The sequence below is a fragment of the Aulonocara stuartgranti genome (assembly GCF_965226115.1).
Source record: "Aulonocara stuartgranti genome assembly, chromosome: 5".
NCBI lineage: Eukaryota > Metazoa > Chordata > Actinopteri > Cichliformes > Cichlidae > Aulonocara > Aulonocara stuartgranti.
In genome coordinates this window covers 19,918,916-19,939,076 of record NC_138943.1, presented here as the reverse complement: position 1 = coordinate 19,939,076, position 20,161 = coordinate 19,918,916, and the positions used below count along the sequence as shown (strand labels likewise).

Here is a 20,161-nt window from a genome sequence, read left to right as displayed (position 1 = left end):
TCAGGGTCATACTTCACATGAAAACCAAGATAGTTCCAAACACCAGATCTGAATGAGGATGGCGGAGGTTCAATTTCGGGTAGCGTTGAGGCAGTTGCCATGTTGCAATGAGTTTAGCTTCTGTCTTGCTAGCTTGCGCTGCGCTCAGTGGATCTGCACTCAACAGTGCAGCCTAGGCGGAGTAGTCGAACGCAGATCCACTGAGCGCTCAACACAGACAGCATCGTCAGATGAAAGGTTGATAAAATAAATAAAAAATGTTGTATTGTTTGATACATATGCGTACCGAACCGAAAGCACTGTATCGAACGGTTCACACACACACACACACACACACACACACACACACACACACGCACATATATATATATATATATATATATATATATATATATATATATATATATACACACACACACACACACACACACGCACACATACAAACATTTTAATTTTAATTGATTTTAATCAATAAATCAATAATCAAAACCCACTCCTACTAGCAGGCAGGGCATACTTGGAACGCCATAAACAATTGGCTGGGAAACTATACAGAAACATCTGTGCTGAATACGGCCTGGAAGTCAAATTGGGAGACGCCGACTGGGGTCGTGGAGAATGACCGAACTAAAATCTTGTGGGACTTCCAGATGTAGACGGACAAAATGGTGATGGCTTACCAACCAGACATAGTGGTGATGGAATAAAAGAAGAAGACAGCTGTGGTGACAGACATAGCATTTCCAAATGACAGCAAAATCAGGAAGAAAGAAACTTGAGAAATACAGAAGTCTCAGAGAAGAGATCGAGAAGAATGGTGGGTGAAGGTAACAGTGGTCCTATTGGTAATCGGAGCACTAGGTGTGCTGACTCTCAAGCTAGGCGAGTGGCTCCAGCAGATCCCAGGAACATCATCTATGATCTCTGTACAGAAGTGCACCATCCTAGGAACAGCCAAGATACTGCGCATGGCCCTCAAGCTCCCAGGCCTCTGGTAGCAGATTTGAGCTTGTAGGATAGAGCGCCCTTATGGGCGAGAGGGGAATTGTGTTTTGTTTTTTGTTTTTTTGCCAATTTCAAATGTGATTTATGCTAAAAAGACATTCTAGGTTCAAAATTTAAACTTGTTTTATAACATAAGTAATAAATTCAAATGAGTGATACTTCGCACTAACAACATCTCCAAAGGAAGATATGCAAATTATGTTAGTTAAGTTACATTTAAAGTTCCAAACGAGTAATCCTCCATTCCAAGTTCAGATATACACTATTGGTAAGAGATCACATGATAAAAGCAGAGGGCATGATGGGTTGGAAGATCTGAATGCTAAGATCCCCGTAGGTTATATGCAGAGCTGTTAGTGTTTCAGTTGAAGATTGTGGAATTACATAGAGGTAAGTTGGGATAAAATTCACTAAATCCTTCCAACTGTAAGATCCCAATCCCTAATCTCTTTTGTAACATTTAAATAGTAAAATTCCAACTATTAAATATAAATCACTAATGTTTAAAAGATTTTAATTTCCCTGTTTCCCATTATTCTTATTTCGTTTTTTCATTTTTTTAGGTTTCCTTTCTTAATTCCTACGTGAATGGTGACATATTGTCACAGTCAAGAAACAAGTGAGTAACAAAATGTTTTTATTTTGTTCATACTTTTATACCTTGTAGCACCACACATTAAGACCTATGTAATTGTCTGTGAGCGCCCATTGAATTTATTTTAATCGTACTATCTGCGTATCATTTCGAGTGAAAAATGTTTTTAGGCTTCATCTGCCTGCTAGACAGATTATGTGTCAAATCAAAAAGGAACATAGCCCTACAGTAAATAAGTACACATACAGAAATCAGCGCATAGAGACATTGACCCTTGAAATTCTTTAACACTAACATCTTTTTCAACAGTTCTTCTTTGCTGAAGGGCTCAATCCATTTTTAGAAACTTGTTTAAAAATAAGTGAAATATAAATCAATTATTCATCCATCCAAATCTCTAATTCTTCCAATTCACTTCAATTCAATTCAATATGTAGGTGTGAAAACGCTTCTTTTTCGATCTGTGCATAGTTAACCACTGTTGGGGTCAGTGTCTTTGAAGCATATGCGGTTGGGTGTCCGTCCTGCATCAACACAGCTCCCAAACCATACTTGGATGCATCTACCTGTAGGTGTAGCTCCTTGGTCGTGTCGTAGTATGCCAGTATGGGGCCTGGTTCTCTGGTTATGAGATGCTTCATTTGCTGGAAGACTCTGTCGTGATTCTGATCCCAGACGAACTCCAAGTCTTGCTTGAGCAGCTGACGCAGCGGTGCGTTCACTTCTGATAGTCGCAGTGCGAATCTGGACAGGTAGTTCGCCATTCCAAGTCAAAGGAGCTTGCAAAGAGAGTATTCCAAGCATTGTCTCTAGCTCATTCTTATTCTCAGGAGCCGGCATGTCTTTGATGGCCTGTAGTTTCTTTGGGTCTGGCTGGATGCCCTCCCGGGTGAGTTTGTGTCCAAAGTAACTCACTTCTGTGGCACCTATGACACATTTCTCTGGATTGAGACACACGACGGGCATGGCGTCTGGGTCAATGTGTAAGTCGCATTCTCCTGGGAATATGCCCTTGAACATATCAGCAAACTCCTCCATGACACTTGTGGTCTGTACTGACATGACCAGCTTGACTAGGTTTAGATCCAGGCATGCTCTCAACCAAGGGACAATCAGCACGGAGTGCAAACATTATGAACAATACAACAATTACGACCAGTGTTGTGGGTAAGTCTAAATAAAGTAGATAAAATTATATACTTACTTATACAGTGTCTTGGTAGTCCTACTGACACCCAAAGTATTGTCAACTACAAATTAATCATATACATACATACGCTATCCAGCTGCTAACAAAACCCTAATCATGGCAGCACAGGCACAAGCTCTGAGAACAGGGTCCATAGAGGCTGGGGTCTATCACACCAGACAAAACCCCATGTGAAGTCTGTGTAAAGATGCCCCTGAGACAATCCAGCACATAACAGCAGGGTGCAAGATGCTAGCAAGTAGAGCATACATGGAACATCATAACCAAGTGGCTGGAATAGTACACAGGAACATCTGTGCCAATATGGCCTGGAAGTCAAAATGGGAGACGCCCACTAGGGTCGTGGAGAATGACCGAACTAAAATCTTGTGGGACTTCTAGATGCAGACAGAAAAAATGTTGATGGATAACCAACTGGACTTCTACTGTTTTCTTTCTTCTGTGGAAATCACAGAAGAAGATGGCTGTAGTGTTAGACGTAGCATTTCCGAATGACAGCAACATCAGGAAGAAGGAACACAAGAAGCTTGAGAAATACAGAGGGCACAGTCCTAGGAACAACTAAGATACTTTTGTATCTCAATCATCTTTTGTATGTATTATTGTAGGGTCTATCTTACAATATAAAGCACCTTGAGGTGACCGTTGTCGTGATTTGGCACGACATAAATAAAATTGACCTAAAATGAATTGAATACTGCACAGGGCCCTCAAGCTCCCAGGCTTCTTGTAGCAGACCTGAGCTTGATGGACAGAGCGCCCTGAGTGAGAGGGGAATTGTTGTTTTTTGGGTGTTTTTTTTTGCCAAATTACAAATGCAATATATGCTAAAAAGGAATTCTAGGTTCAAGTTTAAACCTCATTTTATAATATAATACTTATATTATAAGTAAGACCAAACGCCCTTATGGGCGAGAGGGGAATTGTGTTTTGTTTTTGTTTTTTGTTTTTTTGCCAATTTCAAATGTGATTTATGCTAAAAAGACATTCTAGGTTCAAAATGTAAACTTGTTTTATAACATAAGTAATAAATTCAAATGAGTGATACTTCGCACTAACAACATCTCCAAAGGAAGATATGCAAATTATGTTAGTTAAGTTACATTTAAAGTTCCAAACGAGTAATCCTCCATTCCAAGTTCTGATATACACTATTGGTAAGAGATCACATGATAAAAGCAGAGGGCATGATGGGTTGGAAGATCTGAATGCTAAGATCCCCGTAGGTTATATGCAGAGCTGTTAGTGTTTCAGTTGAAGATTGTGGAATTACATAGAGGTAAGTTGGGATAAAATTCACTAAATCCTTCCAACTGTAAGATCCCAATCCCTAATCTCTTTTGTAACATTTAAATAGTAAAATTCCAACTATTAAATATAAATCACTAATGTTTAAAAGATTTTAATTTCCCTGTTTCCCATTATTCTTATTTCGTTTTTTCATTTTTTTAGGTTTCCTTTCTTAATTCCTACGTGAATGGTGACATATTGTCACAGTCAAGAAACAAGTGAGTAACAAAATGTTTTTATTTTGTTCATACTTTTATACCTTGTAGCACCACACATTAAGACCTATGTAATTGTCTGTGAGCGCCCATTGAATTTATTTTAATCGTACTATCTGCGTATCATTTCGAGTGAAAAATGTTTTTAGGCTTCATCTGCCTGCTAGACAGATTATGTGTCAAATCAAAAAGGAACATAGCCCTACAGTAAATAAGTACACATACAGAAATCAGCGCATAGAGACATTGACCCTTGAAATTCTTTAACACTAACATCTTTTTCAACAGTTCTTCTTTGCTGAAGGGCTCAATCCATTTTTAGAAACTTGTTTAAAAATAAGTGAAATATAAATCAATTATTCATCCATCCAAATCTCTAATTCTTCCAATTCACTTCAATTCAATTCAATATGTAGGTGTGAAAACGCTTCTTTTTCGATCTGTGCATAGTTAACCACTGTTGGGGTCAGTGTCTTTGAAGCATATGCGGTTGGGTGTCCGTCCTGCATCAACACAGCTCCCAAACCATACTTGGATGCATCTACCTGTAGGTGTAGCTCCTTGGTCGTGTCGTAGTATGCCAGTATGGGGCCTGGTTCTCTGGTTATGAGATGCTTCATTTGCTGGAAGACTCTGTCGTGATTCTGATCCCAGACGAACTCCAAGTCTTGCTTGAGCAGCTGACGCAGCGGTGCGTTCACTTCTGATAGTCGCAGTGCGAATCTGGACAGGTAGTTCGCCATTCCAAGTCAAAGGAGCTTGCAAAGAGAGTATTCCAAGCATTGTCTCTAGCTCATTCTTATTCTCAGGAGGCGGCATGTCTTTGATGGCCTGTAGTTTCTTTGGGTCTGGCTGGATGCCCTCCCGGGTGAGTTTGTGTCCAAAGTAACTCACTTCTGTGGCACCTATGACACATTTCTCTGGATTGAGACACACGACGGGCATGGCGTCTGGGTCAATGTGTAAGTCGCATTCTCCTGGGAATATGCCCTTGAACATATCAGCAAACTCCTCCATGACACTTGTGGTCTGTACTGACATGACCAGCTTGACTAGGTTTAGATCCAGGCATGCTCTCAACCAAGGGACAATCAGCACGGAGTGCAAACATTATGAACAATACAACAATTACGACCAGTGTTGTGGGTAAGTCTAAATAAAGTAGATAAAATGATATACTTACTTATACAGTGTCTTGGTAGTCCTACTGACACCCAAAGTATTGTCAACTACAAATTAATCATATACATACATACGCTATCCAGCTGCTAACAAAACCCTAATCATGGCAGCACAGGCACAAGCTCTGAGAACAGGGTCCATAGAGGCTGGGGTCTATCACACCAGACAAAACCCCATGTGAAGTCTGTGTAAAGATGCCCCTGAGACAATCCAGCACATAACAGCAGGGTGCAAGATGCTAGCAAGTAGAGCATACATGGAACATCATAACCAAGTGGCTGGAATAGTACACAGGAACATCTGTGCCAATATGGCCTGGAAGTCAAAATGGGAGACGCCCACTAGGGTCGTGGAGAATGACCGAACTAAAATCTTGTGGGACTTCTAGATGCAGACAGAAAAAATGTTGATGGATAACCAACTGGACTTCTACTGTTTTCTTTCTTCTGTGGAAATCACAGAAGAAGATGGCTGTAGTGTTAGACGTAGCATTTCCGAATGACAGCAACATCAGGAAGAAGGAACACAAGAAGCTTGAGAAATACAGAGGGCACAGTCCTAGGAACAACTAAGATACTTTTGTATCTCAATCATCTTTTGTATGTATTATTGTAGGGTCTATCTTACAATATAAAGCACCTTGAGGTGACCGTTGTCGTGATTTGGCACGACATAAATAAAATTGACCTAAAATGAATTGAATACTGCACAGGGCCCTCAAGCTCCCAGGCTTCTTGTAGCAGACCTGAGCTTGATGGACAGAGTGCCCTGAGTGAGAGGGGAATTGTTGTTTTTTGGGTGGTTTTTTTTGCCAAATTACAAATGCAATATATGCTAAAAAGGAATTCTAGGTTCAAGTTTAAACCTCATTTTATAATATAATACTTATATTATAAGTAAGACCAAACGCCCTTATGGGCGAGAGGGGAATTGTGTTTTGTTTTGTTTTTTGTTTTTTTGCCAATTTCAAATGTGATTTATGCTAAAAAGACATTCTAGGTTCAAAATGTAAACTTGTTTTATAACATAAGTAATAAATTCAAATGAGTGATACTTCGCACTAACAACATCTCCAAAGGAAGATATGCAAATTATGTTAGTTAAGTTACATTTAAAGTTCCAAACGAGTAATCCTCCATTCCAAGTTCTGATATACACTATTGGTAAGAGATCACATGATAAAAGCAGAGGGCATGATGGGTTGGAAGATCTGAATGCTAAGATCCCCGTAGGTTATATGCAGAGCTGTTAATGTTTCAGTTGAAGATTGTGGAATTACATAGAGGTAAGTTGGGATAAAATTCACTAAATCCTTCCAACTGTAAGATCCCAATCCCTAATCTCTTTTGTAACATTTAAATAGTAAAATTCCAACTATTAAATATAAATCACTAATGTTTAAAAGATTTTAATTTCCCTGTTTCCCATTATTCTTATTTCGTTTTTTCATTTTTTTAGGTTTCCTTTCTTAATTCCTACGTGAATGGTGACATATTGTCACAGTCAAGAAACAAGTGAGTAACAAAATGTTTTTATTTTGTTCATACTTTTATACCTTGTAGCACCACACATTAAGACCTATGTAATTGTCTGTGAGCGCCCATTGAATTTATTTTAATCGTACTATCTGCGTATTATTTCGAGTGAAAAATGTTTTTAGGCTTCATCTGCCTGCTAGACAGATTATGTGTCAAATCAAAAAGGAACATAGCCCTACAGTAAATAAGTACACATACAGAAATCAGCGCATAGAGACATTGACCCTTGAAATTCTTTAACAACACAAATTTGCGATGCTTCCAAATCTTAAATAACCGTCCATGTTAAAAAGGAGTTCTTCCTTCAAACTGCCATTAAAATGCCACCAAAGTCCTGATTCCAATTCAAAGTGGTAGGCTTTTTATATATATATCAAGGTTTTCTTATATTTCTCTTCTTATTTTTCAAGTATTGGGACATATGCTCCTCAATTTGAAGACTTGTTGGCAAAAAATTATTCACCTGTTCTGATGTGTATTCTTCTCTACAGGAAAAATGCCACGTCAGATGACAGAATGCCCAATATGCTTGATTCCATATGTTGCAGTTGGGCAGCATTTAAAAAAATACCACCATGTTGTAAACAAAGAAGAATTACATTTACTGCTAAATTACTGCTCTACAGTGTAAGTCACTGTCATACAGTATATGAAAAAACATTGCAACAATTTAAAGTGGTAGTTGTAGTTACATTTGTCAAACTGGATGTGATATGCAGTTACAGGGGCAGGCTGGACTGTCCAGTATGTAAAGTTAAAAACCGTATAAGACTGGACAAGCACTTGGAAAATGTCCACTGTGAGATTGAGGTTAGTGTTTTGTATAGCTTACATTTTGTTGTTAAATTAGAATGCATTCTTATGTGACATGTTTCACTAACTTTCTCAAACATTGCTGTTCTATTGTTTATACCCTTTCAGAAATCAGATCAGAAGAAAGTAATGAGGACAGCGAAACGATTGGCTAATCTGAAAGCCCTCAAAGCTCTCAGACGTTCAAATCCACAGCCTCCAATGGTGACCTCACTGGACATAGAGCAGCTGACTGAAAGCAGTGATCAAGAGGAGCAAAGTGATAGCAGTGATACCAGTGAAGAATCTGCAGAGATTAGAGAAGACAGCTCAGTCCATTCCCCTGTCAATCAGTCAGATGATGCTCAAGTCCAACATCAGACTTGCAAAAATTGCAAAGAACTGCATTTGAAACTACAACAACTGAAAAGTAAACTGAAAAGACTGAAATCCTCTAAGGATAAACCTGGCCTCAAACCCCTCAACCCCCCAAAGCGCCAGAAATTTGAAAGACATAAACCTGACCCAACAGCCCGGCTTCCTAAATTTGGTATGAATTATTTAACAAAAGTGTTTTTTGTTGTGTAGTGTAATGTGAATTTGGATAACTGGTTGTTCTATTTATTATTGTAGGCTCTATCTTAAAGTATAAAGTGCCTTGAGGCAAATGTTGTTGTGACTTGAATGGAATTTAATTGAATTCTATCAAGGAAGTTAAATCCTGCTAATTAGCAATATCTTCCAAATATCATTGTCAACCAATTCAATTAGAAGAATGTTTTCTGTACTTCATCAATTTGTCATGACACTCCTAATTGCTATGTTGTTACTACACTTTATTTTAAACAGAGAAAGTCCTGAATGCTTGGTTTCAGCACATTTGTGGAACAAGTAAAAAGGATGTCGACAACGCCAAACAACGGGTCCATCATGTCCGTGCCTGGGCATATTTCATGTCTCACAATCAAGTCCCTGCAATGACGTTTGCATTTATGGACAACAGAGAAAGACTGACTGAGTACATTTTTACAAATATCTGTGATATATTAGTCCAGTAATCTCAATAATACTAAAGTGATTACTGATTTGTGTTTGTTTGTGGGCCTTTTTTAGATGGACAACTTATCTGAATAAACATGCCGTGACAACCAAAAGGATTCGGATTGGAAATGTGAGGGCGTTCTTGAAATTTCTAATTGATGCACAACTGCCAGAGGTCAGAGCCTCCCGTAAGGCTTTAAAGGGGACTTTATTTGCACTTCAGTTGGAAATGAAGAAGAGCAGAAGGGAGTTACACACCCACAGGCAAGCCATCAGGATCAAAAAATCACGTAAGATCCAACTTTACTACTTATTCATCACTGTCGTTACCTAGCATGTGTAACAAATACATTATTTATAAATGTCACAATGTCATTACTGTGATGTAGTGAGGAAGGAGGACTCAAAATGTTATAATCTAAAGTATAAATTGTATACAAGTATATATTTTCTGTGCTGTATTTACACAGTGGCATGCAAAAGTTTGTGGAACCCTGATAACTTTCATGGTTTTTCTTTATTAATCATTGGTTGCTTGGATTAGCAATTTCAGTTCAACATATCATATAGCGGACAAACACAATGATATTTCAGAAGTACCACTGTATACAATGTACAAAACAGAAAGTAAACAGAAACTAGGAAATGCAGAGCTGTTAGGCTTCATTTTCTAGTTTCTGTTTACTTTCTTTTTATCTACTTTCTACATGGGAAAACAGTATGTCACCACAAGGAAACAGAGGCACACCATGGATACTAATTCATATACAAAGTTCAGGAGGACAAAAATAAAGCAGAGAGAATCTACCACAGATCTAGAAAACAAAATTGATCAGGGGGTAAATGAATTAAACTAAACAACATAAAATTGGCACCAAAAACAGGAAACGTGACCAGTAACTAACCAGTGGCAACACATAACTAAACATACAAATGCAGAAAGAAAAAACATAAAATATCTAAACAATAAGCAAACTAGTAATCAAATTAAAGATACCTACTGATAAAATGAACTATACTGTCAAAAAACACAAAGACAAAAATGGTCACGGAAATGAGACTATCAAAATTTAGGATATTGATATTTCCTTTTTTCAATTCAATTCAATTCAATTTTATTTATATAGCGCCAAATCACAACAAAAGTCGCCTCAAGGCGCTTCATAGATACAGAGAAAAACCGAACAATCATATGACCCCCTATGATCAAGCACTTTGGCGACAGTGGGAAGGAAAAACTCCCTTTTAACAGGAAGAAACCTCCGGCAGAACCAGGCTCAGGGAGGGGCGGCCATCTGCTGCGACTGGTTGGGGTGAGAGAAGGAAGACAGGATAAAGACATGCTGTGGAAGAGAGACAGAGGTTAATAACAGATATGATTCAATGCAGAGAGGTCTATTAATACATAGTGAGTGAGAAAGGTGACTGGAAAGGAAAAACTCAATGCATCATGGGAATCCCCCGGCACCCTACATCTATTGCAGCATAACTAAGGGAGGATTCAGGGTCACCTGGTCCAGCCCTAACTATATGCTTTAGCAAAAAGGAAAGTTTTAAGCCTAATCTTAAAAGTAGAGATAGTGTCTGTCTCCCGAATCCAAATTGGAAGCTGGTTCCACAGAAGAGGGGCCTGAAAACTGAAGGCTCTGCCTCCCATTCTACTTTTAAATACTCTAGGAACAACAAGTAGGCCTGCAGAGCGAGAGCGAAGCGCTCTAATAGGGTGATATGGTACTACAAGGTCATTAAGATAAGATGGGGCCTGATTATTTAAGACCTTGTATGTGAGGAGCAGGATTTTGAATTCAATTCTGGATTTAACAGGAAGCCAATGAAGGGAAGCCAAAACAGGAGAAATATGCTCTCTCTTTCTAGTCCCTGTCAGGACTCTTGCTGCAGCATTTTGGATTAGTTGAAGGCTTTTCAGCGAGTTTTTTGGACATTCTGATAATAATGAATTACAGTAGTCCAGCCTGGAAGTAATAAATGCATGAACTAGTTTTTCAGCGTCACTTTGAGACAGGATATTTCTAATTTTAGAGATGTTGCGCAAATGGAAGAAAGCAGTCTTACATATTTGTTTAATATATGCGTTGAAGGACATGTCCTGGTCAAAAATTACTCCAAGGTTCCTCACAGCGTTACTGGAGGCCAAGGTAATGCCATCCAGAGTAAGAATCTGGTTAGATACCATATTTCTAAGATTTTCAGGGCCGAGTACAATAACCTCAGTTTGATCTGAATTAAGAAGCAGAAAGTTAGCGGCCATCCAGGTCTTTATGTCTTTAAGACATTCCTGCAGTTTAACTAATTGGTGTGTGTCATCTGGCTTCATGGACAGATATAGCTGGGTGCCATCAGCATAGCAGTGAAAATGTATGCTATGTCTTCTAATGATACTGCCCAAGGGAAGCATGTATAATGTAAACAGAATTGGTCCTAGCACTGAACCCTGTGGAACTCCATAATTAACCTCAGTGTGTGAAGAGGACTCTCCATTTACATGCCCAAATTGGAGTCTATTAGATAGATATGATACAAACCACTGCAGCGCAGTACCTGTAATACCTACAGCATGTTCTAATCGCTCTAATAGGATATTATGGTCGACAGTATCGAACGCTGCACTGAGGTCTAGCAGGACAAGCACAGAGATGAGTCCACTGTCAGAGGCCATAAGAAGATCATTTGTAACCTTCACTAAAGCTGTTTCTGTGCTGTGCTGAGCTCTGAAACCTGACTGAAACTCTTCAAATAAACCATTCCTCTGCAGATGATCTGTTAGCTGTTTGACAACTACTTTTTCAAGGATTTTTGATATGAAAGGAAGGTTGGAGATTGGCCTATAATTAGCTAATACTGCTGGGTCTAGAGATGGCTTTTTGAGTAAAGGTTTAACTACAGCCAGCTTGAAGGCCTGTGGTACATAGCCGATTATTAGAGATAGGTTGATCATATTTAAGATCGAAGAATTAATTTTTCACATGAATGTGTTATATTCAGTACTAAGCTTGGTAAACTTGGAAAGTTTAGGAAGTAGGATAAATAAATTGAAAGGGTTAGTATTCTGGATTGGAAAGTAAGATTTAAGTTCAAAATGGCAATCCAATTCATTTTCATATACTGTGAGCTCTGGTCGCCAGTTCTTCTTCCTTACAAAATAATTTTTTGAAAAAAATTAGGTCTAAACTACAACCTGTTGTTTTTGTGCACCCCTGTTGTTTTTCAGGATGTTTCTTCATAAATCATTGGTTGCTTGAATTAGCAATTTCAATTCAATATATCATAAAATCTGTATTAGGTCTGAAATACAACCTGTTTTATATTTACATCATTGCGTGCAGCATGAATGAGCATGACTGGAGCTGCAGGAACATAAAAACATTCTGTGTCTTTTAGAAATGCTTGTAGATCCTGTCCACATCACTGATTTTCTCAAGAAGGCCACCACACACATCCCTGAAGCACTTGGTAAGTGTGTAGTTCATTTCTCCATAAGGACAACTCTAATAACCCCAATAATATCTCTGCTAATGAGAAATTATATAATATTTACTTACCAGCTGTAATCTGTATGTATATATAGTTCAGAATCTCAGATTTACAGAAATATATGACAGAACTTTTTGCTTTCAATTATAACAGACTGCTCATTTATAATCACTTGTTGGACTTTTTGATTTTTCTTCAAATATATAATACATATACAAACAGTAGCATTTGTGATGTTTATATAGGATTATATTAGGGGGAGTATATAGCAATATAATCAGTGTTGGGAAGGTTACTTTTCAAATGTATTCCGTTACAGAATACAGAATACATGCCCCAAAATGTATTCTGTAACGTATTCCGTTACGTTACTCAATGACAGTAACGTATTCTGAATACTTTGGATTACTTAATATATTATCATGCTTTTTACAACAACGTGAATGTACTATTGCTGTGTGATTTATTACTATTACTGAAGGTCCGCGACTCCGAACTGTAGTAAAGGGACCTCTGACTAATACGGCGGGGTCCCTGTCGGCTCGTAGCCGAAAAATAGCTTTACTTTGTTGTGTGGGTCAACTTTTCTTGCGAGAGACAGAGAGAGGCGTTGAAAGGCTGCTCCAACGGAACTTATTGTTTTCGGAGGAAAACACGAACACGGTGTACAGTCGAGTCTTATTAGCTTACTTACAACTGGGCTCGTCAGGCACTCTTCTTGGCTGAAGTGGTTATTATTATATTTACATGCTTCCAGCTCCTGTTTTTCCTCGACGACAACACGTACCTTTCCACTCCCCTTTTTCTCCCTCCTCGCGCTCACAGACCCATAACGTGTATGGCAGTCCATTCTCCCTGCAACACGGACTACACTGCCCATGATGCTACATTCTTTAGAGCTATGCTTGTAGCATTCTGCCTGTTAGCTTAGCACAACAACAACAACAAAAAGGCGCTCTCTCACCCAGGAAACACACAGTCGCAGAGAGAGAGAGAGAGCGTCGCCCTGTAACCATGGCAACCGTAACGCTGCCGCCTGGAACAACAGAACGTAGCTGTCAAACAAAACCCAAACAGTCCTGACCCGCGACAAAATGAAACAGGAAAGTACTGCAGTGTAATCCATTTATTTCAACAAAGTAACTGTATTCTGAATACCACCTTTTTAAACGGTAACTGTAACGGAATACAGTTACTCATATTTTGTATTCTAAATACGTAATGGCGGTACATGTATTCCGTTACTCCCCAACACTGAATATAATGGATATGCTTCCCTATCCCTTGTGTCTTACTGTGCAACCTCTATGTTACTCAATAGTCGAGCTTGAGAAAAATCCCACAACTGAGAACCTAGACTGGTTCTATGGTCTTCTGGCTGGATTTGTCATCTGCACAACTGGGCACAGAAGAGGCGTCATATCAAATATGACAGTTGAGGAAGTTGGCACTGCTGAAGCGGATGGTGATGGCCGGCGGATAATCAGAGTAAAATCATTAAGCAATTATTTCTCTCCCTGATTAAAGATATTTTCTTACCAGCGACATCAATGACTGTGTGCAATGTAATTTAGTTGCTGATTCTTTTACAGGTAAAAGAGCACAAGACCAAGGAAACATTTGGCCATGCACTTGTTCCCCTAACGAAAGACGAATACATATGGTTTCACCGCTTTGTGTACCACCGCCACAGATACCCTGGTGTATCATCACAATTGATTTTTGCCAACACCAATGGAGGGCCTTATGCTAAGATGCTGACATCGTTCCAAGATGCATGGAGGAAGTTTGGTATCCCAGGAAAACCAAACTTCTCTATGATTAGGAGCAGCATCAGCACTTTTGTGAGTAGTTTCCACTTTATGGTGATTCAGTGTTTTTACCTTCCTATCTTTTTAGAGTGATGATATAAAACAGTCACCCTTCCTGGTTTTACTCCCAGTGTTATAATGTTGAAAGGACATTTCTTTTTCTTTATATTGTCTTCTGTTGTACTTCTTTTTGTGGTTCTGTCCTTAGCTCTGCAAATCTCCTTGAAAATGTCAAATGTTAGTGCAATTAATAACATTATTTAATGTTTACATTTGTAGAGTGGGAGATCCTTGGGAACCCAAAGCAAGGTACAAGTCCACCGGATGATGTGCTATTCTGACGCAACTGCAGAGAGACCTTATGAGGCAGATTTAAACTTTGACGAAGCCTTCAAGTGCCGCAACAATGCTGCAAAGGCACTTGCTGTGAACAATAGAACCAGAGACTCTGAGGAATCTACAACCTCAGAAGACAATGAAGATGTGTTGCAGAGAAGATATGCTGGACCAAAGAAAAGAAAGTCTAGTCAAAATGCCACAAGAGGAGAAATTGTGAAAAAGAAGACCAAACAGCACGCAAACACCATTGACACAGACACATCTGGAAAACACCGACATAAACAGAGTGGCAGGGGAAGAGCAAAAGTGACTACAGAGAGTAGTGAAAGTGAAGATTATGATGATAACCGTGAACACATTGACCTTACAGCAGCAGGTACATTGGGATCCACCAAAGGTAAAGATAATGCTAAAGAAAAGGGAAAAGCCACAAAGGACAGAGGAGACTTGTATAGTCATACTCAGTTTCTTAAAAACAAGTTCAAATGTTGGGAATATCCTAAAATTATCTTAGAAAGAAATGCAATCCAAACACAAATACAAAAAGTTGTTAGACCAAAGGAAACAACTGAGGGTGTGAACCAAACACAAACAGAGACAATAGATGAAGACAATGAAGCCTTGAGGCCAGAAAGTTTGAGTGAAAATGAAAACAGTATGGAAACAGTGACTACAGATAACGAAGAAGACAAAGCTGAAGATGAAAATGGTCCCTTGTTGAACACAACAGACATAGACCAAGAAGTTTCCAGTGGAGTAGTGAGAAAAACTACAGAAAAAATAAAAGGAATGAGCACAGAGGACATAGGCAGAGATAAACATGGACCACAGAAAAAGACAACAACCGAGGAAAAATGCAATTTGAGATCAGAAGGAACAACAGAGGAAGGAATGAGAACACAGACAGAGACTACAGAAAAAGACAAAGCACTCAGCACAGAGGACACAGGGATAAAGGAGCAGAGACCACAGATGGAGACCGCGGTCAAAGAAAAAAACATTTTGAGAGCAGGAGTTACAACAGAGGAAGGAATGACAACACAGAGAGAGACTACAGAAAAAGAGAAAGGATTGAGCACAAATGACAATGGGCAACACACAGTAACTACAGATAAAGACAAAGCACTCAGCACAGAGGACACAGGGATAAAGGAACAGAGACCACAGATGGAGACCACAGCTGAAGAAAAAAATGATTTGAGATCAGAAGGAACAACAGAGGAAGGAATGAGACCACAAACAGAGACCACAGACAAAGACAAAGCACTGAGAACAGAGGACAAAGACATAAAGGAACAGGGACCACAGATGGAGACCAGGGTTAAAGAAAAAAACAATTTGAGAACAGAAGGAACAACTGAAAACAAAGACACAGTTAGAGTAAAAGAAGATGGCCCTGGGACTAGCTATGAGTCTCTGGTGGCACACCCAAAAAAGAGGAAAAGTTCTCTAATGAAGAAAAGCTCTTTGGCGAAGTGTGATGAAAGCAAAGAAACAAGGCAAAAGGGCAACAAGCGAGAAAGAAAAAGACCAAAGAGCCTGACTGCAAAACAGCTGTTAAGTCCAAAGATGCTCAGAAGTCACAAGACTAAAGAGGCACCTAAAGATACCAGCAAAAGACAAAAAGTCATACAAAGAGTCAGAGAAATTACAAGAAAAAATAAGGAAAAGAACAAAGGATTGAGCACAATTGACATAGCTGAAGATAAAAATGGGCAACATACAGAGAGTACAGAAAAAGACATAGCACTCAGCACAGAGGACACAGACATAAAGGAACAGGGACCACAGATGGAGACCACAGCTGAAGAAAAAAATTATTTGAGATCAGAAGGAACAACAGAGGAAGGAATGAGACCACAGACAGAGACTACAGACAAAGACAAAGCACTGAGCACAGAGGACACAGACATAAAGGAACAGAGACCACAGATGGAGACCACAGCTGAAGAAAAACATAATTTGAGATCAGAAGGAACAACAGAGGAAGGAATGAGAACACAGACAGAGACTACAGAAAAAGACAAAGCACTCAGCACAGAGGACACAGACATAAAGGAACAGGGACCACAGATGGAGACCATAGCTGAAGAAAAAAATTATTTGAAATCAGAAGGAACAACAGAGGAAGGAATGAGACCACAATGACAACACAAGGACAAGGTCATGTCCAGAGTGAGAATGTGAATGTTAGATCCTGTTGATCTCAGAGTTCTTTGGTTGCAATTTTTAATTATACTAAATTTTCAAGACCTTTGTGATCATGTGAGTTTTTTTGTTACTGATTTTACACAGTTGCTCTGGGTTTTTTTTCTTTACATTTTACTCACTTTGATCATGCAAGTTTTTTAGTTAAGTTTAAGTATTGTTTTTATTTTTTTACTTCTAAAATAATAGTTGTTTAAAAAAAGACAAAATTTGATATGCATATGTTGTTTATAACCAATGCCAAATGGAGAAAAATAAAATCAATAAAAAAAATTCTGTTCAATTTGAAAATGACGTGTCTTTGTTCTACAATCATTAGTCATGGATTTCATTTCCAAGCTGTGATTCCAAATAACTCATATTTTATACAGGCATGCTATGTAGATGTTATTAATAACATTAGCTGAATTAACACAAATAAAAGTCCTCACAAATTATACCTGATTCCAAATAACAACATTGTGATGTGTTTAATGGTAAGCCCAATTACAATTTCTTCTATCTAAATAACTAATTATTCAGTTTTTTTCAATCCAATTTTGGCAAAGAAATGTCTAATGTTTCATTTTTTTCCCATCCCATTTCCTAATGCAAACCATAGAAAATAAATCTTAATCAATTATTCAAAGATATTAAGGGATTTTTTTTTTACTTTTCTCTGTATGCAGTGTGTCTTTGGAAATCGACCCCCCCCCCCCCCCCCCCAAAAAAAAAAAAAAAAAAAAAAACCAGAATAAAAACATCAATCATAGCAGGTGTGTTTTACTGTTTATTCTTTATGCGTTTGACTTCTCAGATTTATTGGTTTTAACTGATGCTGTAGATATTAAAAATTATTTGTGCTCCAATTAGTGGAAATGCAAATGTGAAGTGTTGTTCAAAATAAATCTGTGAAGGTTCTCAGTAATTCAGGTCATCCTAGTTTAGGTCATCGTAGACCCCCTGGGGGTCACTCCTTTAGGGATTAAATCTGGGATTCTCCACCATTTCAAGACTCAAGAGGTTTATTGTCATTTCGTATGGTGTTACCCAGCCTGAAACGAAATACTGTCTCTCACCAGCCTCTACAGTGCAGTAAGCAATATGTTTGACCTTAGAACTGAAGAAGCTTCTTGGTAGAGAAGTGAAACATCGGCAAGCAACATAAGGAAATCCAGGCATTTTTCCTTCCAAGCTCCCTAGAAAGCTCACAATGAAGCACCCTTTGGTCAACTCCAGAGCCAACAAGCTGAACATCCTGTATAAGAACTTTGTAGGTAAGAGCAGTTTCTCTTCTTAATACACTGATATTTTATACATTATAATAAATCCAATCATGTTTACATTTTATTCGTAGAAACTGATAACTTTCAGGTGCAGACGTGGATGTTTGGACAAATTGTTCATGTAGATAATCCTCATTGCTGTTTTTTGTGATCATTGCACTCTATGTGATTATTTTGCTCCTGCTGTATTTCAACAACTTCTCACGGCTAGCGGAGTGAGCTGTGTAGAGGAATAACTGAGGACCCAAAAGGTGAAAACAGAAAGTCCACGAGAAACGCAGGAGCTCACGGAACAGTTCACTGATGGTTCAAGGGTTGACCCGTAGGCCATGAGCACAATAGTCCAAAAAGGTTCAGCTCAGGAGGCCCACTGTGTGAAAAGCTGGTCCGGAGGCCGGCTGTACAGAAGGTTCCTGGGACCTTCCAGCGGATGCAGAAGACAGCTGAGGTGATCCCTCGGACTCTCCAGTGGAGGCAGATGACTGGATGGGACCCTCCGACCCTCCAGCGGAGACAGACATGGACCCAGTAAGTACAGGGACCTCAGGCAGACAAAGAGAGGAACCAGCAGTTGCAGGGACCTCTGACAGATACAGAGCAAAACCAGCTGATGCAGGGACCTCTGGCAAGCACAAAACAGAACCGGTAGGCTCAGAGACCTCTGGTATTCCTTACACTGGCTGGAGTTGAGCAGCAAATTGGTTTGGCTCAGGTAGCAACAGCGGGATGCAGTCCTCAGGGAGCTGAAAATGTTCACCAACAAACCCAGCAGAGGACGGAGGCGGAAGGTGAAGTAGTTGTTGGCGCTGGTGTCTTAACCTCCAAGGGTCTTGAGTCGGCTGGTGGCTGGCACTCAGCCTCTGGGAGGCCCTGGAGGGAGTTACTGTCTCTAACATGGCCAGCTTTTTGAGAACCATTAAATGTTTCTATGAAGTGTGTTCCCTGCTTAAGATGAGTAGTTGAAGATGATGGCTGAACCAATGAGTGGACTGATGGCTGAGCTAAAGGCAACTGAGCACATAACTGAGCTAGGGGCGACTGAGCGATGGACTGAACAGGAAGTTGAACTAATGGCTGAGGTGCAGGCCCTGCTAATGGCTGAGCTAGCGGCAACACAGGAGACTTGGATAGTGGCAATACAGGAAATTTGGATAGGAGACTGAACTAAGGGCGACTGAGCTGAGCGTGACTGAACTGAGGGTGACTGAACAGGAGACTGAGCTAATGACTGAAGTAATTGTTGAGGTGAAAATGGAGCTGGTGGCAGAGTTGATGACCAAACTGCTGGCCAGGCAGCTAACAGAGCTTCAGGCCGGGCCGGGCTGCACATCCTCCACCAAGCAGAGCAGGTGAGCAGTGAAGGGGGTGAAGGCGAATGTTGTGGAGAATGTGCAGTACGAGGGATAGCAAACGGGAGGGAGGCATAGCTGATCCTAATAAACGGGGAAGCAAAACTTGATACATTGACATAGGACACAGACTTTCAAAGTAAAAAAGGAAACATAACAGACATGGACTTGACTAGGGGATAAAGCTGATAAGTGGGACAAAAACTAGGGCTGGGTATCATCACGGATTTCTAGAATCAATTCGATTCCGATTCACAATGTCCCAAATCGATTGATTCGATTCAGTTAAATTTTTTGCCTCAGACAGTCAGAAATATTAAAATTCTGATCACGATCATTTTCCTGGCCAGGGATTTTAAAGCAGATGACCTTAAATATATTCTGCAGTAGATCAAAAACGAAAGAAAACAATTAATCAACATATAAACATGATGCTGCTGAAGTGAAATAGAGCAAAGTTACTGAGGTGTTATTAGAGACAAAACCAAGCATTATGCAATTTTGCACAATTTTTAAAAAGTTTACATTTGTTCAGTAGCTGATTGAACAGCAAAAATTAGGCTCTCTTTTCGGAAGTAAGTAAAGCGAAAAAAAACCAGCGTCTGACAGCGTTGTAAACAATGGTAGACTTGTGCGTAATAAGCAAGTAAATAATGCAGAAAACTGAGATTTCTAGACAAGAAACTGTTTTTGAAGTACACACAGAGAGAGAGAGAGAGAGAGAGAGATAGCTCTGCATGAAGTGTGATTTTTATTGTGGTGAAAGCAAAGCACCAAAAGTAAGATGAAATTTATGATGATGTTTATGTGAAGGGAAATGTGAAGCTTA

General features: G+C 39.3%; 2 protein-coding genes across 2 annotated transcripts; both read left to right on the top strand.

Moving 5' to 3' along the window:
- Window positions 1-7,467: 7,467 nt before the first annotated feature.
- LOC309707537 (uncharacterized protein) lies at window positions 7,468-9,541 on the top strand. The gene is made up of 5 exons (XM_082534907.1): window positions 7,468-7,662; window positions 7,755-7,845; window positions 7,957-8,377; window positions 8,677-8,845; window positions 8,941-9,541. The coding sequence occupies exons 1-5, from the start codon at window positions 7,532-7,534 to the stop codon at window positions 9,200-9,202; spliced, it is 1,074 nt and encodes a 357-aa protein (XP_082391033.1). The 5' UTR covers window positions 7,468-7,531; the 3' UTR covers window positions 9,203-9,541.
- A 4,040-nt stretch (window positions 9,542-13,581) lies between these two features.
- Window positions 13,582-18,515, top strand: LOC309707408 (uncharacterized protein; the record flags this gene model as incomplete). The annotated part of the gene is made up of 4 exons (XM_082534714.1): window positions 13,582-13,848; window positions 13,953-14,204; window positions 14,451-16,239; window positions 18,310-18,515. 4 exons carry the CDS (start codon window positions 13,582-13,584, stop codon window positions 18,513-18,515), a joined length of 2,514 nt encoding a protein of 837 aa, XP_082390840.1.
- Between the last annotated feature and the right edge of the window lie 1,646 nt (window positions 18,516-20,161).